Source organism: Lichenostomus cassidix, chromosome 7 (assembly GCF_008360975.1).
Source record: "Lichenostomus cassidix isolate B80296 chromosome 7, HeHo_3.0, whole genome shotgun sequence".
In the NCBI taxonomy this organism is placed as follows: domain Eukaryota; kingdom Metazoa; phylum Chordata; class Aves; order Passeriformes; family Meliphagidae; genus Lichenostomus; species Lichenostomus cassidix.
Window position 1 is genome coordinate 3,609,992 of NC_139488.1, and position 24,123 is coordinate 3,634,114.

Sequence of the window (24,123 nt, forward strand, 5' to 3'; positions counted from 1 at the left end):
TTAACCCCTCAAAGCCTCCAGAGGTGGCCAGAGTTGGCCATTTTAATGAAGACAAAACCAATTAGGTTGGAAAAGACCTCTGGGATTCCAACCTTTGATCACCACCTTGTCAAGCAGACCACAGTATTAAGAGACACAACTTGCCCTGAGCCCAGCAGAGCACTTCAGCTGCCATTTCCACAAAGCTCTTCCACATGCCAGGATCTCTGCCAAGACTTATGGCTCATCTGGGGCTTTGCCACACAGGTCCTCTCCCCACATCAGCCCACAGCAAGTTCAACCCACCAGGATGTCCATCACTAACCACCACAAGGTTCTTCTGCAGCTCTGCACAACCAGCTCCTGGGTTTTTACTTTCCCTAGGCATTCATCAGTATCTTAACCTGAACAGGCTGCAGCAGATTCCTTCAGGATTTGCTGCTGGCTCTTTTCAACAGGAAAAAAAAAAAATCAATTATTTATTCCTATACATGATTCCCTACTTTTAAATAAGTTTTATACACAAGAGGAGCTTCGCTCTCATCTGACAGCAGCTCAGCTCAAGTCTTTAGTGAGAGCAATCAAAATGAACAATTTCCTTTGTCCTTCCCTACAGAACTCAAGCAAATGTGAGCTACGATTTTCCCCATAAAAGCCAAGTCTGCCCTTCCCCAATACCTCATTTATCCATCCACCTATAGCCCTTCCTGTCAATTGCAGCTCGGTGGGTGCACACAGAGTGTGATTAACGCCGACAGAGGCAAACTCTACCCCTCGTCACACCCAGGCAGCCACGATGAAGTCAGCATGGTGTGAAGGGTGTGATCCCATAACTCAGCTCAACCTACACTCTTCCCATCCCCAAAATGCTCCTCCCCTCTCAAGGAACCTGCAAACAACCATTCTTCTGCTGCCCTGACCACCTGGTGCAGCCACAGCACCCACCTGCCAAAATCTGCACTGTACAGGCTCAAATCACTTACAAATCAACTCATGGCCCAACTTCCTTGCTTGTCAACCCAAATCTGTGTTCTGACATCATCTGACCACTGACACTGACCTTTTCTGTGCGTTTAACTGAGGCTACAGAAAACGGGTCCAGCGGGTTTGCACAGAAGTACATCTAGAAAAACATTTCCCCTCTCCACCAGGGAAATGATGACTTGTTTATGCAACACATTTCTGAAAACATTTTTTAGAACTGGAGTCATGTCTCCCAGATTGCTATGCTGGTTGTCAAAACAGAGCCTCTTTTTCCCTGACTGTACCATATGTAATCCTAAATCCACTTTCCCTAACTTGATATCAGCCATGCAAGATTTGGAGATGATTAGTGGAAAATACACAAATGAGACACTGTTCTCCAGAGAACAGCACAGCAGGAATAATCTGATGGGGTTTATATTTATTAGCCTGATGCACATCTAACTTGTTTAAACAAAGCTTTTGTCAAATGTCAAAAAAAAAAAAAAAAGAATACAAAAAGTTAATGCAATCCAAGGCATGCTCTCAAAGGGAATTAATGCTGAGCTGGAACCAATGCAAAAGCCTTGGTTACAGCAACAGGGAAACAGTGCAAAGGGGGCCCATTTTATTGCAGTCGCACAGAGATCCGCTATGAGAAAAAGGTTTATTTCCTAAGAGCTGAGATGGAGAACCTAAAGCAGGAAACTGGGGTGGGGGAGCTCCTGAGAACCCGTGGGCTCTGTGTGTGTGGATGTGAGCATCTCCCTGACCTCAGGGCCAAGGAGATGGTGCCATGAAGCTTCCCAGTCCAGGCAGGTGCCCTGGATGCTCTCCCTGTCCTGTCTCCCTCACCCTGGAACACCCAGACTCAGCTCTGGCAGCACAGACTCACCTCAGGTGCTTCAGCTACCCAATTAGTTTTTATCTTCCTGCAGTAAGGCTAATACCCACTTACTCCATTCATTACCCTGCTGCCTAAGAGCCTGCAAAGCCACCACAACATTAAACCAGCACGGATCCATCAGAGCAGCACTAAAAACCTGGGACTGAGCACAGCTGAGCCAGGGATGGATCCTGAAACTGAGAGAAAGCCAAGCAAGCAGGGGAGGGCTCAGGTCTGCCAGTACCTTGTGCCTGAAAACTGCTTAAAAACAGTTAATAACTTCTTAATAACAGTTAGAAAAGATACTGTGTGACTAAATGCTCCATTAGAAAAGAGTTTCCTTCCACAGCTTCCTATTTAAAAAGCACCTGCTGTCAGCATGCATTTCGGAAAATATGGGACCCGTGCAAGTACGAAGTATTTATTTTGGAAACTCAAAACATTGCTCACATGAACTTTAGACTCGGTGACTGAACACAAAGCCTCTTTCAGCTCTCCCTCACAGATAAAGCACCAAGTTTGTAGGAAGCCAGAAGTAAGGAAAAAGCCGTCGGGATGCCAAGGTCCATTCCCTATCAGTCCTTTGGCTTCTCCTCCCCTCCCACCTCACCCTCCACCCGTCCATCCAGCATCCACAGCACCTGAAGAATTACTGCCATGCCAGAGATCTGAATCAACACAGAACCACTGCAAATATCCATTTGCTAATCCTTCTCCATTTGAGGTTTAGGAAGCTGAATCTTTACTTTGCTAGAACTGGTAATATGACATTTTTAAAAAAAAAAAAAAAAAAAAAAAAAAACACTCATCCAGGAATCAGACTGTTGTGGGTCTCTGCAAAAATCCTGCCCTCTGGCTACATTCTTATTTGTGTTTCCTGGGTGAAGCCAAGAGACTCAAGTGTGTTTTCCAAGCTCCAGCAGGTTCCCATCACCTCAGGCACGTACTTTAAACTCAAAGCACTGCACTAGAAATTACATCTTTAAAGGAGCCCATGCAGAGCTCAGTAATCAGAAACCAATTTTGTCCATCTAACAGACCAAACATGTCTGTCCTTACGGTCCTGGCTCTGATGCTTTTCACACTTGCTGTTTTACAACATGCAAATGAGTCCTATTAAAGGACAATTTGGGGGAAAAAATGAGCTGTTTTAGTACAAGCTCTCTTGCTGCAAAGTGAGCCCTTGCTAAACCCCTGCACCCAAACACCTGAAGAATTACTCTCCCTGCAAATTCTGTTCCCTACTAATCCCCTAACCTCCAATTGCCTTTATGCAAGCTGAGAAAGGAAATCTGGGAGCCAGTTATCCCATCTCAGCTTATACTCTTTGTCACCTCTGTGCCACTTCCTCAGGTAAACCCCATCAGCCACAGAAATTCATTATAAGAAATTCTTTTCATGTTTACAAAAAAGAAGTGCCAAAAAACCCACATAAAGATCTAAAACGCAGTTCAAAGCCAACAAGAAGGGTGTCAGCCTCTACTCCAGCAACACCACCAGCACGTGCTCTTAAGAAAATAATTAACACAATCAAGTGCAGCCTTAGATCCCTAATACAACACAGCCCTTGGAAGCAGCACAATGGGGAAACAGAAAGCAGAACAGCCACGGTCTCCAAATCTCAAAAAAGCACCCAAAAACCAGCAGCAGCACGTGTGACACTGAATGCACACTTCCAGAATCCAGAGGGATCAGCTCTGCCCCTTCCACGATGTTCCCAAAAGCTGCTCCCGCACGAAGCCAGGGGAACTGGAGCTGCCTTTAGGATCACATAGACACAGACAACATGTGGTTAGCACATCAAGGCAGCTACTGGGGCAGATCAAAACAATTTCTGGCTCCTCCTCCCCGTTTAAACGGATTTATTTTTTCCCAGGCAAAGGCAGGCAGCAGGACAAGCACAGGGCAGGCTGCAGCTGCTGCCAGCAGCTGGAGCAGAACCCAGCAGAGCTACAGGATTCTGTATTTTTTTAAGCTGCAGTGCATAAGAGTTCACATCCCAGAATGAAAACAAAGCAAACCCCAAAATAAACTTCACTGTCTTACTAATTAAAGGGATTCGTTCCTCCAGGAAGGCCAACACAAACCACTGCTGTGGGGTTAAGGAGGTATTTTTAGCACTCAGTCCTTCCAACATTTTCATGGAGGCTGTGCAAGGAAACCAGAGCTTGACCACCCCTCTACCACCATCAAAAGCTCTGTCTAGGAAGGTGCTTTTTCCTTCAATTTATTTGAAATGCCACAGGACATTTGCATAAGCTAACTCTCAACAATACTAGAATTTCTTCTCCAGCATCCAGGTTTTCATTCCCTGTCAAGTAACCAGTGAATTTTGACAGCCACCATAGAATCCCAGAATGGTTTGGGTTGGAAGGACCTTAAAGCTCATCCAGTCCCACACCTGGCCATGGGCAGGGACACCTTCCACTCTCCCAGGCTGCTGCAAGCCCTGTCCAGCCTGGCCTGGAAAACTTCAAGGGATGGGGCAATTTCAGTAGATACGTTAATAAATCTGGCACATTTTTAATTGACCTTTCCACTTAATTCACAGCAGTGATGGGAGTTTACCATCATGCAGGTCACACTGTCAACAAATAAGTAATATTTATAAGATAAAAGCCTGAATTTGTCAGTGATAGGCACGGGGGAAAGAAAGTATTTGAAACCAAAGCAAAAACAAGCATTTCCAAATTGACTGTCTTTACCTTACTCTAGGAAATTGTTCCCAAAAGTATGGAATATGAAAATCTCACTTCTTCAGTGCAAGTTCACTGCTTTTCTAACAAGCCAACAAGTTTCCACTTGCACTTGGTCCCAAATAATGGCTGTAAGGTTGTTCCAACCACATTCCAGATTTCTTTCTCTTGACTGCTCAAGACATCTAACCTCAGCATTAGTAAAATGGCATCAAGTTGTACCTGATGGAGAGCAGAAGTGGAAAAGTGAAGTGCCTGCTGCTCTGATTGTTCTGTTTAGGGAAATCCAAAGCTAGTTTAACACAGAAACCTTCAGATTAAACACATTCTTATTATCCATATAGGCAAGAGAGAATAAGGGGACAGACCTTTGAAGATGGTGGTTAGATATTCCCAGCAGTAAAACCTCCCCATTCCAAAAACACTCTAAGGTTTTTCTACGTTCATGGATAAACAAAATAGCTCTTATCCTAAATACCAACAAGAATCTGCCAAGAAAACCCAATTCATTTTAGACCAGGTGCTTTGAGTGATCCCCAACACATGAATTCCAAATCTGCAGACCATTTAATGTAAGGCAAAGGTAATGCCATCCAGCTGGCTCCAATTAACACCTCACCTTTATCAGCAGTGGAACTATGTCCTGTGGGCTGAGAACCACCCACACTCCTGTCCCTGCTGACTCTCACAAGTATTAATCAGCCTTTAAAAGCTGGTGTTCCACCACTTCATGCCAATTACAACCAGCTCAGGGAGATGAGGAGACCACAGTCACAGATTTGACAAGATACACCTGGATACACAACAGAATATCCACCATTAAATAAAAGCAGGATGGACAGTTCTAGCTGCTCCTGTTTACTTATGTAAAAACACAGCTCCAGTTTAATAATTTCCAGTTATTAAAATCATAGAGTAGTTTGGTTTGGAAAGAGCATTAAAGATCATCTATTGCCAAACCCCTGCCATGGGCAGGGGACACCTTCCCTCAGACCAGCTTGCTCTGAGCTCCACTCATCCTGTGCACTCAAAGAAAAAGGTAAAGAATATGGATTTCAGATAATTCCTATTGTCCAGCTCACCTTCCTTTTATTCAGATTGTAAGATAAATATCTCAGGACAATTTGCTCACTTTATCTGCATCACTGCCAGCCTCCAGGGCAAGGGCAGAATATTTACATACCATTTAGGACTGACCAGTTCAGTGGGACCACAGCTTATCAGGAATAAAAATACCACATCATACTGCCCTTCCCTCTGGCAGCACCTACAGGATCTATAGGAGGCTAAGAAAAGACTTACAGCAGTTTTAAACAGGATCACCTTGCCAGACTGCATTACAAAATTAAGAGCTGAACACAAGCCTACTGCTTTTATAGGAGAAAACAACTATTTTAATGAAAAAAAATAGACAGCAGACAATACAAACTGAAAACATTACCTTCCACCACAGGATCAAACTGCCCTTTTCCACAAAGTCCTTCCAGAGCTGCCTCCAAGCCCTTAAACACTGCCTTTGTTGGAGGAAATGCTGCCCAGGTGCTGCTTGTGAGGTGGCTTCCATTAACCCTGCCCAGCACTGCAGCTGAGCATGAGCAGCATGCCCTGCTCCATCCCAAGCACCTGGGATACACATCAGAAAATGTCTGCACCCCTGTTAAAATCACAGAACCATTCAGGATGGAAAAGACCTCCAAGATCAAGTCCAGCCTTATCCTAACTAGCTAAGCCAGGTGTGTAGTTACAACCAGACATGTTTGTCACCTGTAAACCTCTAAAGCAATTATCATGGCAAATTATACCAAGGCTACAGTAGACAATAAAAAAAAAAAAATCACACTATGTTACCTATTAAATGGCTTTAGGCACTGCAATACACAAGAAGAATGAACAAAATTATCTAGGGGAGCATTACATGGGTTTTTACCCATTAAAAATCTGGCAGGCAGTCACAGAGGGCTTTCAAAGAATTACTGGATGAAGAAATCTCTGTCCAGACCAGTCTCCATGTGAAGGAAAAGCCTGAAAAGAAGCCACTGTGGATTTCAGGCTGAAAATTGTGCCTCTGAATTAAACAGCAGCTCAGGATTGCATCTGACACTGAGAACAGAAAACCTCTGGCCACTCTCAAGTGCTGCACCACTGCACCTTAAAATATCCATGACTTGCCTGTTCACAAGGTTTTGCTGTGCCCCTTGAGTGACCCCAGGTGTGACCAGCTCTGCAGACAGCCTGGGTCACACAGCCTGTCCCTCCATCCTTCCCAAGCATTCACCACCTGCCTCGCTCATTCCCACTAGCAATTTTCATTTGCACACAGAGGGGAAAAAAACCTCGTGTTACTTTAAAGGTGTTTTCAGACAGCTAAACTCCCCAGAGTCAGGCATTTATCTTTTACATTAAATTCAGATGTCACCACAATCCTTATTGTTTAAAAGAAGAAGGGAAATATGCTGAATTTCAAAAAGGAACCGTTGGAAATCACAGCTCAAGCAATGGAAAGCTGACATCACCCAGCTGATGTTTGGGGAATAAAATGTCCAAGATGAATCAGATTAGGAATTATGAGATTTTCTGTGTAACCCAAAGAATAAGCAATATATGTTTCCAATGCTTTGATATAAACATTGTATTTGACAGCCTGAGCCAAATACCTCAGTCTCCCCCAACACATACAGTGAGTATTAAGCATTTTGAAGTTATAATGAAGCATTTGCCAATTAAATGCTCAGAAAGTCAGTCATCTATCCCAAAACATGAACATCCACTGGCATTATGGACAAACATCCACGTTGAACATGCCATAACACAGCAGTAAATAAGGCTCACCACCCAAAACAAAAAATGCTGTGGAGAGAGAGCCCCTGGAGCTAAAAGCAGATCCTTTATCAAGAGAGCAATACCTAAAGCTGAGCCCAGGAGCTCCAAACCACACAAATCCCCTGCCTCCCCCCAAACACAGCATCAGCAATAAAGGAGAAATATGATGCCATTCTTTCAAGGCTGCTTCAGCACAGGATGTTTTTTCCTCACAGCAATTTCAAGGCTGTTGAAGTTCTTCTCAATAATTCCCAAATTATTTCCAGAAGTGATTTATAACAAGCCCAGGGACAAAAGCTATGAACAGCACAAGAGTTTACTGCAAACTTGAACTTTGGGTTTTTGCATTGATCCCCCAGCCTTTATTGGTATTTTCCAAGAAAATCTTATGCTTACATCTCATGTCAATATAAACAGCCATAGTTTCCAGCTCAAAAATCTGCTATAGGAATTAAATGCCACACTCCCTCCTGAAAATTCAGGTGTTCAGAACCTCAAAGACTCAAGACTTCAAAAGCTGTGCTGTAACTGAAACTGTATTTATACAAACTGGCTCAACTTCATGTACCAATTAGAGTGTCCTGAAAATGCTCCTCCAAAATGCTGCCAAAATCTGTGACAGAAACATTAAAAATGCCTCTAAAACCCCCAACAAAACAACAAAAAGCCTCACAAGCACTTTGAGGCCCAAGGTTTTAAGCACAAGTCATCCACTGGAAAAAACAAGACATTGAAATGAAGGAAAAAAATACAAGTGAGAATGCTGCAAAACTGCTTATTTCAACACCCAGCTGATTTTATTGGTTCTGCAATCACATTTTCCTAGGTTTGGCCTGCTGGGTGCATATTCCACTAAACAAACATGAAGAAATAAAGGTGGTAAAATTCACTTTTAAGTGATTTCATGAGTTGGAGTTAAACACAACTGCCTTTATTACTCACATCTTCCCAGCCCAGAGAGCAAGAGCACAGCCTTACTCCAAACTCCTATCACACAGCTCACCAGCTTACCCACAGCCAAAAAATTATTAAAAATGCACAGGAATGTGCCTGAAATAAAGGCACTGCGAACAGACTTCATTTGACATGTATTTATACATGATATTAAAATTATGTCCTAATATATATTCAAATAAATCATATGTCATCCCCCAAAAATGCTGTGCCACTGAAAAAAGGGAATTCATTGAAAAAAGGGAGTTAAGAAAAAAAAAATCCTCTGAGATTGGCTGAGAAGGGCACAAGAGCTGACAAGATAAGCTAAACCACAGTGGTGTGAGCCCAAATTTAGCCTTGATTTATATGGGAAGCCCTTGCAGAGGTTACATGAGGCTCCTTGAGCTCTCACCCAGCACCCACCACTTGTTGGTCAAGTATTTATCAAAGCTCATCCTGTCAATGACTGAAAAAATACACAGAATTCCATTTTTATTAATCTTAGCAGGGGACAAAAATATGTATTATGGTTTTGCTGCCCATAATACATATTTTGTTTCGTTTTTACTGCCCAAAACCCCTCCACCCTCCTCCCCTGAGGACTGGGGGACAGGGGACAGCAGATGTAAACAGCAAAGGCCAGCAGTGCTTGTGATGACTGCAGTGACACATTCCTGGGATTATTCTGCAGGAAAGGAACTCAGATCGGGTCCAGAAAGAAATTAGTTTTTTACTTAGAGTTTGAACCATGTAACCCTGCTGTAACAGTAAAATGAACATAAACAGTGGGACTGGGAATTCTCTGTCCCAAATTTGCAGAGCTCACTAGAATTTGGCTGGGTAACACAGCTCCCTCCTGCAGGAGGGAAGGAACAGTTAAATTCCTCTTGTTTTATTCCCCAAGGGCAGCAGTGGCAGCTGTGAGTGGGCTGGAGAAGGAGGCTGCACACAGACAGGGCTGGAAAAGCCAACATGGGGAGACAGAAACTCTCAGAGCCACCTCAGAAACCAGCAGCAAATACCTGCAGCACAGCCACTCCAGCAGTGGGGTGTTTGGGGACAGGACACTGACCTGGAAACCAGCTACAGCTGAAGGAAAGCTGTGTAAGGTCTTGTGCTTGTGGAAACAGGGTCACACACAGTTTATAAATCATTACTATATAATAACCAGCTCGATCACCCACTAAACGCTGTCAAACCCCCAAGGCCAAACTGGTTTTGCCATCAGTTCTTCCACACAAAAATAACCTGTGTCCATACCTTATCCACACTGTTTATGGGCAACATCACACTGATACAGCTGATTCTCAACCTGGGGGCCCTAAAAATACAAACCAGAGCAGGCATGCTCAGATCACACTCCATTTCTTCTTTATTTGGGGATGGAAAGGGATGTGTTATCAGTCAATTCCTGACATACTTTGCAAGGGTAGAGGTTAAGGCAAGCTGTGACAGGAACATACCCTGTAAGTATAAAGAAGAGGAGCTTCACCCTAACACCTCTTCCTTAGCTACTGCAGCTAACCTCCATCGGCATGGCCTGTGCTTCTGCCAAAGAAACTCCCAGGAGTAACTCCAAGAACAATTTCCTTCAGTGTGCTCAGCTCTTTTCCAAGGCACCTGAATGAAAGGATTCCCAGGTGAAAGCCCACCATGTGCCCACACACACTTTGAGGGCCTGCAGGGATTTCATTTCAGTGATACAGTGGTAAATACCAGCAACTGGGACTGGAATCCACAATCCACAAGGAAATTAGAACTTCCATTTTGATGGGAAAAGGCATACAATCATAGGAAGGAGTTAACACAGCATCATTCAACAGTTACCTAGAATGAAACTAATTAACACAGCAAATAAATTCCACTTTGTTCTGGAGTCTCTTATTTTAAATGCAGCTTTCTGTTCCCCCTACCAAAGTAATCCCAGTAACGTCCTGCTTTTGAGATGCTTCCTTGCAGACCCTCAGACTTGATTCACAAGGGACACAAAAGTCCCTCAAAATCAAGCACTCCTATTTCACCTCCCCAGATCAGGGTGGGTTCCAAAAGGATCAGATGAAAGCTGTCAGTAAAAGCCACCTAACAGAAAGGCTCCTCCTTTAACAAAGGATAATCCAAATACTGGTGCAACTCTGGGTGAGACTTAGGTAGGAGAATCTGCAAAAAAATAACCAGTGGTACTGACATCCTGCACATCTAGCCAGGAGGACCTGGATCAGGAATGCTCCAAGTGCAAGAAGCCTCTGTGCACATCAAGAACCACTGAATGACCAGTGCTGAGAGATGTGCTGCAGCCAAAGGACAAACACTGACCTGCGCTTTAATCCCCACCGTCCTTGGAGCGAAGATTATTTGTTTCTGCCAGTAAGCTGCGAGACTGGGAAGGGCATCTGGGGTTATGAACTGGTCTTACCCAGACTGGAGAATGCATGGGAAGATCTCCTCTTGATTTTTAGCTTTGCCACTGAAGTGTAACTTGGCCATCACAGAAATACACAGACTGAGGGCAGGCAACACTGCACAACCACCTCAGGACAGAAACAACATCTGTCCAGGAGTGCAATATCTACATCAGAGTTAAACTGACTGAAATCACCTGCCAAACTAGAAAACAAAGTTTTACAGCCTTGTATAATGATTATAAAATAGAAGCCATTGTGTTTCTATTTTACAAGCATAACTGAACTGAAAAACTTTCAGATTCCATGACTATACATATATATGTATAAACACATCACGGGGGTTTTTTTTTAATTTAGGAATCTCTCAAAATGCTTTTCAAAACAAGTCCTTCCATGCTCTCAGCTCTGTTTCCTGAAGGAAGAGGGCAGTTAGAGCAACAACTCTTCAGATGATGGCAGTGCCCTCTGATCAGCCTCTACTTAGCATGAATTCTCCTCCCTGCTTTAGGTTAAAAATAGAGTCAGTTCAAAGGGCTGGAGGTCAACTGCATTAGCAGGTGATTCACTGGCAGACAGCAGTCAGAAGACACACCTGAGGCTCTGCAGGGCCCCAGCAAACCCGGCAGTGAGGAGGTAAAGCAGGTGGCAATAGTAAAACGTGGCAATAATCTCAGGAATGTTTAAGTCTGAACATAAAGCAAACCAACTGCACGACTTCGCTTTTCACTCCCCACCCTTTATGTTCACAAGACCAAGAGATAAGAAGGGGCAAAAGGGAAGGATTCCCACCAGTTTTCAAGGCAGCTAAACAGACTCCCAGCATTTCCATGCCTCTGGTGAATACATACAGCAATAATGAAGCTGTTTACACATCTTTACACACAGTCAAACATACAGCTCTCTTATCTGATCTCAACCTGCTCTTTTCAAAGCCTATCATTCTCAAATAACCTCACCCTGAGTCACCCGGGAAGCTCTGCAGGTATCTAAACTGAAAATAAAGATTTTTTTTTCTGAGAATTTCAGTTCCCCTCCTTGAAGGCCCCATCCCCACCTCATCCAGAAGCTGAAGCTAACTCCTCACTCTAATCTCAAATACCATCATCTGCCCTAAGCAGTGACTTTTCAGCTAACTCAGAAATAGCCAGGAATTTTGAAGACTTAAGACATGCTAAGATATTTTTGAGACATTAAAATGAGATACAAAAATAACATATTTTGGCCAGAACTGCTTGAATTCAAAGACACTTCACTAAGACCCAGGTGACCTCACAGAGACAGCGTGCTACAAACAGGAGCTGAAAGAGGCCCTTGACTCCCAGGGACCTTCAAACACTGCCTTTAAAGCATCTTTTTCAGAAAGAGTCCTGTAGAGTTGCCTCCTTCTTCCTCTGACCCTTGGGAAACAATCCTGCCACGAACAGCTCTACATGGAATTGAAAACATCTCTAGTTAACTCTTGAGTAGCACAAGCCTGGCTGTCACCATGCTGGAAATTTGAGGTAATTCCTGGCCAACAGCACCAAATCAAAAATAACACCTTCTCCTGAGGGCAGAAATTAGCCTCTTTTTATTAAAACAAACTCTTCATTGACACATTTAACAAGTAAGGATGTGAGAAGGCCCTGGGGAGACCTCAGTGTAGATTTTCAGTACCTAAAGGAGTTTTTTACATGGGCAGATAGTGACAGGACATTAAAGTAAGAGATTCAGATTAGATATCAGGAAAAAATCATTACTCAGAGGATGGTGAGGCCCTGGCACAGGGTGGCCACAGAAGCTGTGGCTGCCCCTGGAAGTGTCCATGGTCAGGTTGGACAGGGCTTGGAGCAGCCTGGGACAGTGGAAGGTGTCCCACGGCTGAGGGTGGAATGGGATAGGTTGCTCATGAGGGGACAAGAGGACACACAGTGAGAGGGACAGCGGTGACAGCCAGTGAGGATCTGCCATCCTGGACTGGGAGGAAAAGCAGCTGAGCAAGAAAACCAACAATCTGCAGCTGAGGATGAGGCAAAATAGGTGATTTTCCAATTCGGATCAGGTTGGAGGAGAAAGAATTTTAATTTCTCTCCAAGGCCTGAGCACAATCCCCTGAAAGCCGCAAAGAGCAACGCACAGTCGATTTTAACAGCTTTAATAATTAAAACTGTGGAAAAGTTAAACCTTGTATCCTCCATGAGCACAAAATCGGATTTTTTCCCTGCAGGACACAGAGGTCGAGGCATAAAAGCTGTTGCCTTGCCAACATAAATATTTCTGTATCGCTGAACAGAGGAGCTTCTGAATTAGGATGTTGCATAAGGAACAGTTGGGTCAACATCCCAGTTTCCCAGGCAGTTTACCCCGGATACAAATGCAACACGAGCCCTGGAAGAGCAGGAGATGTCCCAGGCACTGTATCACTCTGACACTCATCCCAAAGAAGGCTTTGGGAGCCCGTGGTTTTGAGAGGAAGGAGAGCATCATCTCTGCAAAATGCTCACAAGAGCAATGCTAGCAGGGTGATTTTTCGGGGTTCAGCCTAAAAAAAAGGGAGTGCCACTTAGTAGTGAGAATAAACAGTAACTCGTTAAAGTGAAATATTGTGCTCTCAACAAATAAGGGAGGCACCAAGGAGGAAGGCAGCTCAATAAACACCTTACACATCCCTACCAATCCAATCAAACACAGCTCCACTGAGTGGTTCAGCACCCACTTTTTCTGAGAGTTTTCCCTTATGTTTAACACATAGGCACTGCTGTTAAACAACTGTTTGCATGGGAATAAGAGGGAAAAACTTTGCATCAGTGATGCAGAACCCTCTTCTCAAACCCCACACATGTATATGTATATACACACCAAGTCCTAAACCAGCACTTCAAGGAATCCAGATTTTCTGTCAAAGGAGCCAGACAAGCTGACTGACAAATACGTGCAAACAAAGAGGGATTATAAATCACTTGGAAGCACCAGGAGCTGGCAGCACTCAGCACAGTATTTGAGCTCCCCTTCATATCTAAGTAGCAAAACATCAGCATCTAATCCTTCCAAGTAGGAAAGATCTGCTGGGAGGCTTCATTCACAAAATGGGAGCTGTGAAACACAAGAACCCTTTACCAACACTGAGATTTTCCCAAGAAACTTTATTTCTTTCTTATTAAGTACCTTCAAGGCAGAAATGAACTTACCCAAGCTGAGGAGTCAAGACACATCATCAATTCATCTAAAAATCAAAGCTTCTTGATGTAACTAAAACTGACATTGCTGAATCTTCAATTCAATAGTTCTCTCTATCTATAAGCTCGTGAAAATAAAGGTACAAATAATGGGTGTCAGGCAATATGGAGGGAACATTTCTTAAGGCAAGGAGACAGACTGTGAGTACCACCCACTTGGAACATTTACAGCCAGGAAATACAGACGTGCCTACCTCGTAAATCCCAGGGACTGTACTGACATTACAGCCAGATCCTACAGAGTCCTCATAAAGCCCGTGCTGTAACATCTCAATGCATGGAGAGATTTACTCTGTGTTATCACTTCAGACAAGTGACCTTTACATCTTCATCTGGGCAGCCTCAACAGAACCCAAAACACGAGAACAAGCACTGACCATGAGGTTAAATGTTGACTTGAGTGAACCCACTCCACAAATATCCCTCCAAACGAGCCCTATTGACCAAGTGACCCTCGTGACAGACACGCTGCCCTGAGTCCCTGCCTGTTCCAAACTGTACAGCTGTTCCTGCAGCCCAACAGCTGCAGTGCAGGTCTCTCTGCCTTGCTTCCCTCCTTATTCCCAAAGGAAACCTCAATAAATAACAAGGCCCACCATTAACATCGTCTGTGATTACCAAAAAAAGATTGTAGGAAGCTACAGTGCACTGTTTGCTTATTCTCTTGCTGGCACTTGCCGCCTGCTTTGCTTTAAGGAAACATTTGGTATTATTTTGTCAATAAAGCACAAGTATTTGTCACACACTGTCATTATGTACCAGCCTGAACCATCAAAATCATCAAACGCCCCGTTTTCAACTCCCATCAAGATAATAGCTTTATGTTGGATGCTTTTCATGAACAAAATAGATGATAGTTTCACGGGTTCAATATACTGACATTTCTTTTTCCTCACACATGAAAAAAGCCATTCTGTGGTTTTTGGCAGAAACTGCCTTTCGCTGTGTGTTTACTGCAGTTGCCATGGGGAAATCCCAACACCACTTATCAAAAGTAACACCAGCACATTAACAGTCTGCATTAATGATTTCTTGTTAAATCCTATGCAGCCCAAAGTGAAAAGGAATATTCAGGCATTTAAAACGTTTGCTCTCTGCTTTCCAAATACCAATTCCTGAGGTTATGGCTGTGCCAAAGAAAACCTCAGGACACGCCATCATTTTACACTCATTTTTTGGTAACTGGAGAGTTGTACTTGGGCAGTCAGTGTTCAACTACTGCTGGTCATCAGCTCTGTAGTATCAAAAGTAGCTCTGCTCTGCAGCAGAGAGCCAAACTGCTCGTTCAAATACACCCAAGTGGTTCTTCAGTGGCGATAAAGGAATCCAAGACCTGGATGCAGCCCTGATCATGAACTTACACTGCTTTGAAATTGTATTATGTGAAACGGGAGTGATGGCAAGTTCTGGCTGCTTCACTCGAGAGAGTAAGGGCTCAGCATCTGGTACCAGTGATTTCATTTTGCAAGGCAAAATGACCATTACATCCAGCAAAAAACTGCAGTCAAGTCATGCAGCAACTATGAACAACTTAAAACCCTCCTTTGGTCTCAGGAAAAAGCTCATCTGCCACCCCACATACAGACTCCACCTCTGAAAAACCAGCTGCTCCAGCAGTAACTGTAGACTCACGAGGATGAGCAAAGAATTCCAGAGGAACCCCGTGATCTGTAGAATCACAGAATCATTAAGGTTGGAAAAGCCCTCCCAGGCCATTGAGTCCAACCTGTGACTGATCCCCACCCTGTCACCCAGACCAGAGCACTGAGTGCCATGTCCAGGCATTCCTTGGACACCTCCAAGGATGGGGACTTCAAACCTCCCTGGGCAGCCCCTGCCAAGGCCTGACAACCCTTTCCATGAAGCTTGCACCCAGCTGATGTCCAGCCTGACCCTCCCCTGGCCCAGCCTGAGGCTGTTCCCTCTCCTCCTGTCCCTGTTCCCTGGGAGCACAGCCTGACCACCCCGGCTGCCCCCTCCTGTCAGGAGCTGTGCAGAGCCACAAGGTCCCCCTGAGCCTCCTTTGCTCCAGGCTGAGCTCCTTTCCCAGCTCCCTCAGCTGCTCCTGCTGCTCTAGCCCCTTCCCCAGCTCTGTTCCCTTCCCTGGACACACTGCAGCCCCTCAGTGTCCCCCTGGCAGTGCCCAGAACTGGACACAGCTCGTGAGGTGTGCCCTCAGCAGTGCCAGCACAGGGCACAGGCACTGCCCTGGGGCTGTGGCCACACCATGGCTGGCACAGCCCAGGGCTTGCTGGCCTCTTGCCCACCTGGGCTCATGTTCAGCTGGTGTTGACCAGCACCTCCTGGTCCTTTCCTTACAGATCCTTCCAAGCCTCTCTTCCCTCAGCCTACAGCACAGTCGTGACCCAAGGGCAGGACCCAGCACTCGGCTTCTCATCACACAGAGCAACCTCAAGGCAAGGAATTAGGAGGAAAGGAAAAGGAATATCACGTTCTGAATGTTTCTTTTCCTTGTGCAAATTGTGCTGTGGTCATCTGCATGAGCTTCATTAGATAAACACGTTACCTGGAGTGCTAAACCAAGCAACAGGCAGATCTCTGGCAAGACAAGAGTACACTAATTCAATTTACAGAGCTCAGTTTGGGAGGGAATGGAGACTAATGCCTGCACAACACTTCACAGAAGTATTCAGTGATCTGTTCCAACAAAGCTACCCATTACTGCCATTAGGCATTTAACTGTCAAGCTTGTAAGAGAAAGGCGTAAAATTTCTACATTTCTTTTCAATTTTAAGAGAAAAACAAAGACCATGGTTGCTAGCAGCTGGCACATACTTCAATATTGTGCAAACATTAATCCATCTCATTCTCTAATTCAGCCAGTGACCTTAATACCAGTTCAGTTCTTAATCATCTGGCTCTATCAGTGCAGCTGGCATTCATTTTGCTTGACACAAGACCTACCCAATAAATAATAATAAAAACCCTCTTAGACAATGCTTGAAAATGCTTGACCCTAACTGCAATCTATTTATCTACTGGGTTTTATTTTCATAACAACCTCTAGACAACACTCATGATAACCGAAACGGCTAAAGAGTCCTAGCAGGTTTTCAGTTCATAAAAACAGGGACTCTCCAGCATTGAAAAAGATTATGCTTATGCCAGCACAGCACAGAAACCTGCAGCTACAAACCAGGGAGCCACACAGGGCCAGTTCAGTGCATTTGCATCTTACTGCTCAAATTCCATGTGCTCCAGATCTCTGCCCACTCATCCATAAGAGTGCACATCAGGCTGACTGGGCTGCACTGGGAATGCCAGCAGCACAGCACAGCAGTGACCAGGGGAGCAAGGAGATGACACAGAACTAACAAGAATTATCTCAAGTGATGCTTTGCAAGGAAAGGCTGGAGGCCTCCAACAGAGATCACTCAGCAGCTTCCCCCTGCTTCCCACGGCTCTAAGCTGCAGAGAATTTGAGATAAGAGCTTAAAACTAACTCCTCTAAAACCTCGGGGGAAAAAACCTCAAAAGAGCAGTTTATCATATTATAATGATACTCTTTCTGAGAGTCAACAATTTTGATACCCAGATCTACTTAATATATCCCAAAGAGGGGTTATTCAAACAAACTTATCTAAAAACAAAAGTAACAAGTGAGAACCACTGAAAAACTCCTATTTTAGCATCCTTCCCCAGCCTCAGAGCCATCCTCCTCCTCTTCCTCCAGAGCAGCAAGAGTTCCTCTCATCAAGAAAGAATCATGAAGACTTCACAGAGAAAAAAGTTTATATGAGGAATGACATTTCCCTTAATGACTTGTTCTAAATAGTTTAAAGCAAAAATAACTTCTTTGGCTTGAAGTTTATGGAAGTTTCTCTTTTTGCCTTTGGGGATAGTGGTCGTGTATATAGAAAAACTCTTTTTCTTCAAATAAACTAATTTCTTTCCCCTTGAAAAGATTTTGGGAATTGTTGCTTGCATAGCATTTGAGGCCAACAATATCACAGCAAATGGGCTTTGCATGTAGAAAAGGAAAAGGTTTGATGCTCAAGGACTGTTTAGTGACAGTATGAATAACTACTGAGAGTTTATAGACTGATCCATGCCAAAAATCAGCCTTTATCCATTTCACAGCCTAAGTCAAACTCAGCAACATCAAAAACATGTAGATAGAAAAATTCTTGACTCTTCCGCTTAAAAACTTGTTTAAAACTACATTACACCTGACTGTGGTAGGTAAAGCAAGGTATTTCTTACAAGAAACATCATCCAAGCAAAGTATTGCAGTATTTGGGTGATTATTTCAAGTTGAAAATGCCAACAAGGTGCATTTTTTAAAACTCCGACTTTTTCAGCAGACCTTGAGCAGGCTTCATATAGAAAGTACAAAATCAAATAACTCATGCACAGAACCAAACACACAGAATACCAATGACATGAGGGAAACCAGTGCAGAATCATGGAATGGTCTGGGTTGGGAGTGACCTTAAAGATCATCCCATTCCACCCCCCCTGCCATGGGCAGGGACACCTTCCACTATCCCAGGTTGCTCCAAACTCCATCCAGCTTGGCCTTGGACACTTCCAGGGATCCAGGGGCAGCCACAGCTTCTCTGGGCACCCTGTGCCAGGGTCTCCCCACCCTCACAGTGAAGAACTTCTTCACATTTCCAGGGAGAAAAACCCACACTGAAATAAAGGTTCCACCTGTGTGTCTGCAATCCCTCCGGAATCTGTGCACAAGACTGTGAAGAACACACCAACTCCACGTCAACTGAAAGAAGTAGAAGACAAGCTCTGGTTGAACAGCAACTTGTTCCAACCTTAAAATATTAAAATATATTTAGCATGTTAATTAGTAATACCTAATTAAACTTCCTTCTTAACATACAGTAGGAGAAATTAAAGACAAATTAGTTTCAGCTCAGCTTTCTAACAGTCACCAACGAGCAGCAGCTGGAGCTGCACACAAGCCTTTTTCCTAAGCTGCAATTTTATGGAAAAAAGGAAGGAAGCAGAGCACACCAGGCCTGCTAAGCCATAACACAAGCCTGCAACACTGCTACCTACTAGCAGCCACATCACTGGTCCCAAGACACATTTTCTGGAGAACAAGCCTCAAGGTTTAATTCCATCAGATAAATTTGGTAGTGGCACATCCATGAAGAACCCCTCTGGAACGTGCTAGTACTGTGTACCAATAGTTATTGATTAACTGAACTCTCCTCCCAAGCTGGGAGGACTGTGCTCCTGCAGTTGGAAGAGAGCAAGAGTTTGAGTGTGTTGGCACAGGACAGGCATAAGGAGTCGTATGAAGTAATTCTCTGTTGTGGTTACCTTGAACTTTAACCAAGGTCAGACCACAATTTCCGTCAAGATTATTATAAGCCCACATGAATGCCTCTACATCAATAAAACCTTACAGTCCTCAGCTACTAGGTCTAAATATTTGGCTCTGCTCCTCCTGCCTCAAACTCTGGGCACACTTCACTCGCAGCAGGAGCTCTGGATCCAGAAGGGGCTGGCAGCTGGTTATTGCTTTCCCCAGTAAACCACCTGGGCCCAACTCCACACCATCCTCTGCTGTACCTGAGCCTTTATGAAAGCTTAATCTAATTGACAATTGTATTTTTAGAAAAGCAGCAACTCAGAGATCATTTGCCACCCGATAAGCACTTAGTGCTCAAAGGCGACTATAATTGCTGGTTAAATGTTTCATCACAGATACTTATTAAAGATCTGAAAGCACAGCTAGAAAAAAGCACTGTCTCACAATGAAGCTCCACAACCAGCATTTCTGGTTTGACACGTCCCAGTCAACAATACCAGGATCCTTCCAGATCCTTACAGAAAGTAGCTCGTCAGCTCTTCACTGCCATCCCACAGCAAGGTACCTGCATCCCGCAGTAAGGTTCTTGTTCAAGCTTTTCTTGTAGCTAAAGGAATTAACAAACCCCAGAATTCCCAATCTGATTTCCACCTAGACTGGCAATGCTCTGCTAATTTGCACATACCTACATAAAATAACTCAAATAGTAAAATAATTCCAAGAGCACAGCTTCTGAGTCTGTGCCGTGTTTTTCAGAAATATCAAACTCGGTTTAAGCTCTTTTATTACAATGAATGTTTAGGATTTATGAGACATTTACACCAGTATTCACTCACTTCTCCAGCAGTGCAACTTTCTGACCAACATAACCCATCTTTTGGATTACAGAAGTGCAGCACTGGGCCACCCAGTGACCTACATACAGCAGCACTCCAGTTGAGCTTCTATTCCATAATTAAACAAGCTACACTTGCCTCACTCAGCTGTTCTAGAATGCACAATCAATCACCCCAGAGAGGGATTTTTGGTTCAGGAGGACACAGAGCCTGACCTGCACTCAGCAGAGCTGCACTACCAAGTGCACCAAAACACGCTCTACCCATACAGTCATGGATTGGTTTGGACTGGGAGGGACCTTAAACACCATCTCGTGGGCAGGGACACCTTCCACTAGACCAGGTTGCTCCAAGCTCCATCCAGCCTGGCTTTGGACACTTCCAGGGATGGGACAGCCACAGCTTCTCTGGACAACCTGTGCCAGGGCCTCACCACCCTGAAGTACCCCGGTACAGCATCTCCCTCTTCTCGCACACAACAGCCCCTTGACCCCACCATCCATCCCCCAGCACCGATGCCGAGCTGCCCAGATGAGACAAGGACGGGCACCTTTGTGGGGGGACCCGTTGATGCTCTCGGAGCTGGACTGCATGTCCACGGCGGCTCTCCTGAGGCTGCTAAAATAAGCCCTGGACCTGGAGAAGCTGCTGCGGGGGGAGCGCCCGTGGGGGCTGCCGAAGAGGGCGGCGGGGCCGTCCCTGCGGGCGAAGATGCCGCTGAAGAAGCGCAGGAGCCGGTGCTCGGTGCCGGCGGCGGGGCTCTCCCGGCCCAGGCGCTCCGAGAGCCGCTGCAGGTCGCTGTTATCCAGGGTCCGGTTCTTGCTCTTGCTGCGCTCCCAGCGCTCCAGCCGGGACAGGGGGTCCGCCTGGCTCAGCACCTCGCCCACGTCCAGCGTGTTGCGCTTCTCGGGGGGCTCTGCGGGCAGCGCGGCGGGCGGGGAGGGAGGCGGCGGACCGGGCAGGCAGCCGGAGCTGCTGTGCCGCCGCACCCGGGCCGGCTCCCCGCCACCGCCGCCGGCGCCGCTCCAGTGCCTGAAGCTGAAGCTCCGCCGCAGCAGCCCCGGCTGCCGCCGGGGGCTGTGGCCCCGCTCCCCCTGGGCCTGGTCCCCGGGCCCGCCGTCCTTGTCCTGCTCCTCCCCGGGCGGGGATGAGGCGGCGGCGGCCGCGGCTCCTCCAGGTGCGGCGCTGCCCCGCGGCGCCCCGGGCACGGGCGGCCCCGCTCTCCTCGGCACCTTGAGGCGACCCAGCTCCAGCTGCCCCGTGCTCAGCGTCCTGAACGTGCGGAAGCCGCAGGGGCTGGGGACCCTGTCCCGCTCCTCGCCTTCCTCCTCGCCCTCCTCCTCCTCCAGCAGCAGCAGCCCGGCCCTGGTGAGGCTGGAGGAGCCCGGCGGGCGGCTCCGGCCGCGCCGGGGCAGCTCGGGGCCGGCGCGGCCGCTCTCGGGCCCCAGCAGCTCCTTCTTCACCATGGTCACGGAGATGCGGTACACAGTCTTCCTCTGCGGGGTCCCCCGCTGCATCCTCTCGGGGGAGGAGGCGGCGGCGGGCGGCTCGCTGCTGTCCAGGAGGTACATGATGGCTCTGCCTTCAGGCAGCGGCGGCCACCGCGGGCATCAGCGCCGAGAGGGATGGACGGATGAATGAAGAAACGCGGGTGGCTCGAAACACAGAGCCACCAACCACTGCAACCCGGTTAAAAAAATAATGAAATAAATAATATATTTTTTAAAAAAAGCTCCGGTGTCACACCCCGCTCTGCGGCGGGGTCAGGCTGGGCTCCGGCTGCGCTCCCCGCCGGCGGCCGGCGTCCATGGCAGCGCCATCCCGCAGAGGCACCGAGGGACGGCTCACATCCACGCACGCATCCTCCTCCCGCGGATCCCGGCTCCGATCTTCACGGCATGGGAGCTGCAGCAGCCGCCTCCAATCTCATTGTTTACAGCGCGGCCGTACGGCTGCGGATCCGGCCGGGGTTTTTCTCCCTGCCCTCTCCGCCGGGTAAATCCGATTAGCATCCGCGGCGGGCCCGGCGGAGCGGCGGGCGCGGGAAGGTCCGCGCGGGAGCGGAGCCGGCGGTGCCGGAGCGCCCGGCGCACGCCCCGGGGCGGGCAGCGCGGAGCTGCGCGGCGGGGCCCGGCCGCGCCACCGGCAGCGCACAAGCGCCGGACTGGAGTCCCGCCCGCCCGGGAGCGGCAGCACCGCGCTCCCGGCTGCCCTCTGCCACCTCCTCACGCTTCCCTGCCAGCAGCATCTGCATCCCAGAAGCTCGGAATTGTCCTCTGGAGATCATCCGGTGCTAGTCCCTGCCCGGGCAGGATCACCTAGAGCAACTGACCCAGGTGGGTTTGGAGTGGAGGGAGACTCCACATCAGCCTCCCCGAGCAGCCTGTTCCCATCGTCAATGTACAGAAGCTCTTTCTCGTGTTTCAGGTTATGGCCATTGCTCCTGGTCCTGTCACTGGACACCACTGAAAAGTCTGGCATCACCCTTCTGGCACCTGCCTTTGGGATAACTGTACGTATTGATGAGATCCAGGATGGATCCAGGCCCATGAAAGGGCAAAGCATGCAGAGCCCATCAGCTTGCACCAAGACTCCCATCCCCACCTGGGCTCAGATCTTGGATGCAGAATGAACTAAGGCAACACACCCTGCTTAAAAATAGTCAAAATTACTCGGAAGAGATCTATGTTTTCATCTGTGACCCTCCTTAATAAATGTTTGTTCACTGCAACACTGTGCACAATTAGCAAGCCACATTACTAGGTTGGTTAGTCATGCAAAAACCCTTCACAAGCAGCGGTTTCATCAGAACCTGGCTCTTGTACACAGCTGGAAGAAGGCGTGTCACACACCCCCTTTCACACCCAGCTTGCCAATGCTTTTGCAGGGATGCCGAGGTAATTAACAACCAATAAATGCCTGCTATTAGTCACTCACAAGCCAGGATGGCAGAAAAAAGAAGTTAAGCAACGTTAGGAATAAGGTTTCTGGGTTCCATGCCTAACATCCCATAAAAAGCCGAGCTTGAAAAACCACCTTCAGCTGCCTTGCACTTCCCTTGCAAGTCTACAGTCAAAACATCCTTTACCAATACTAGTGAGGGTCAAAAGCAGTAACAGGTGTAAAAAGGAAGGAAAGCACTGCCAGTGCCACCACTAAACCCTGTCCCCAAGTGCCACATCTACAATCTTTTCAATCCCTCCAGGGATGAGGACTCCACCACTGCCCTGGGCTGTGTCAGGGCCTGACCTTTCAGTGAGGAACAGCTCCAGATCTCAAGACACACTGGCATGAGCTGGGTAGGGCACACCCCCAGGAGAAGTGCCAGGTGGGAGGCTGGACTCTCACATCAGGAATAAAGGATGCTCTGGGTGCCAGCTACTACACACCTCAGTTTGTTGATGACGCTGCAATCCCACAACACCCACTGCTGTCCCCTTAACACTGAGAATTCCTGATTTAACTCACTTCTTCAGATATGACAAGAGTGTGTTGTCTTTAACACTGACTAATTAATATTGATTATTCCTCTTAGCTGTGCTCCCTATGGAATAGGTCTGCATGTGTATCTTCAACAGATATGGCATCAAGACCAGGGGCTTGGAGTAACCTGGCATAGTGGAAGGTGTCCCTGCCCTTGGCAGAGAATTGGAACAAGATGATATTTAATGTCCCTGGGAATATAATGGGTCTCCCTTGACCAGTCTGAAAACAAATTTCCAGTTCCTTCTACATGATGGTTCACTACCATAGAACGATGGCATGTTTTTCCCTTTCTCTGACACCCAAAAGGCCATTTCCAATAGGTATTTCCAAAAAAACAAAAAAATGAAGGGGCTGAGAAGGAGAAAAGACATGCTATGCAATAAGGGTTCAATAGTAAAAAAAAAAAAAATTCATGTTTTTCTCAAGATCCAATCTGTAAACCCACCAGACTTGGAGTGCGCGGGGCTGTCAGGACTCATCCCGCCCGCCTCCTGATCCAGGCCGTGCTTTCCAGCGCGCCGCGCGGGAGCGCAGCCTCCTCACCCGGAGCGGGATCAACCATTTTTCATCCTCCCGGGATGACAGACCCCTCCAGAGGAACCACTTTT

General features: G+C 46.7%; 1 protein-coding gene across 9 annotated transcripts in view; it reads right to left on the reverse strand.

Moving 5' to 3' along the window:
• The window catches only part of AGAP1 (ArfGAP with GTPase domain, ankyrin repeat and PH domain 1), a 305,386-nt gene that overhangs the window by 219,357 nt on the left and 61,906 nt on the right, over nt 1–24,123 (reverse strand). For 3 of the 9 annotated variants that reach the window (XM_085065824.1, XM_085065819.1, XM_085065818.1), the window contains exon 1: nt 20,580–22,108. The exons of 2 other annotated variants lie outside the window; for them this stretch is intronic. In XM_085065824.1, the coding sequence (XP_084921950.1) occupies nt 20,580–21,600 (1,021 nt within the window). In that variant the 5' untranslated portion in view covers nt 21,601–22,108. Of the gene's footprint in view, nt 1–20,579; nt 22,111–24,123 lie in introns of those variants that run through there. 4 more of the 9 variants (XM_085065822.1, XM_085065823.1, XM_085065820.1 and 1 more) reach the window with 3 other exon arrangements.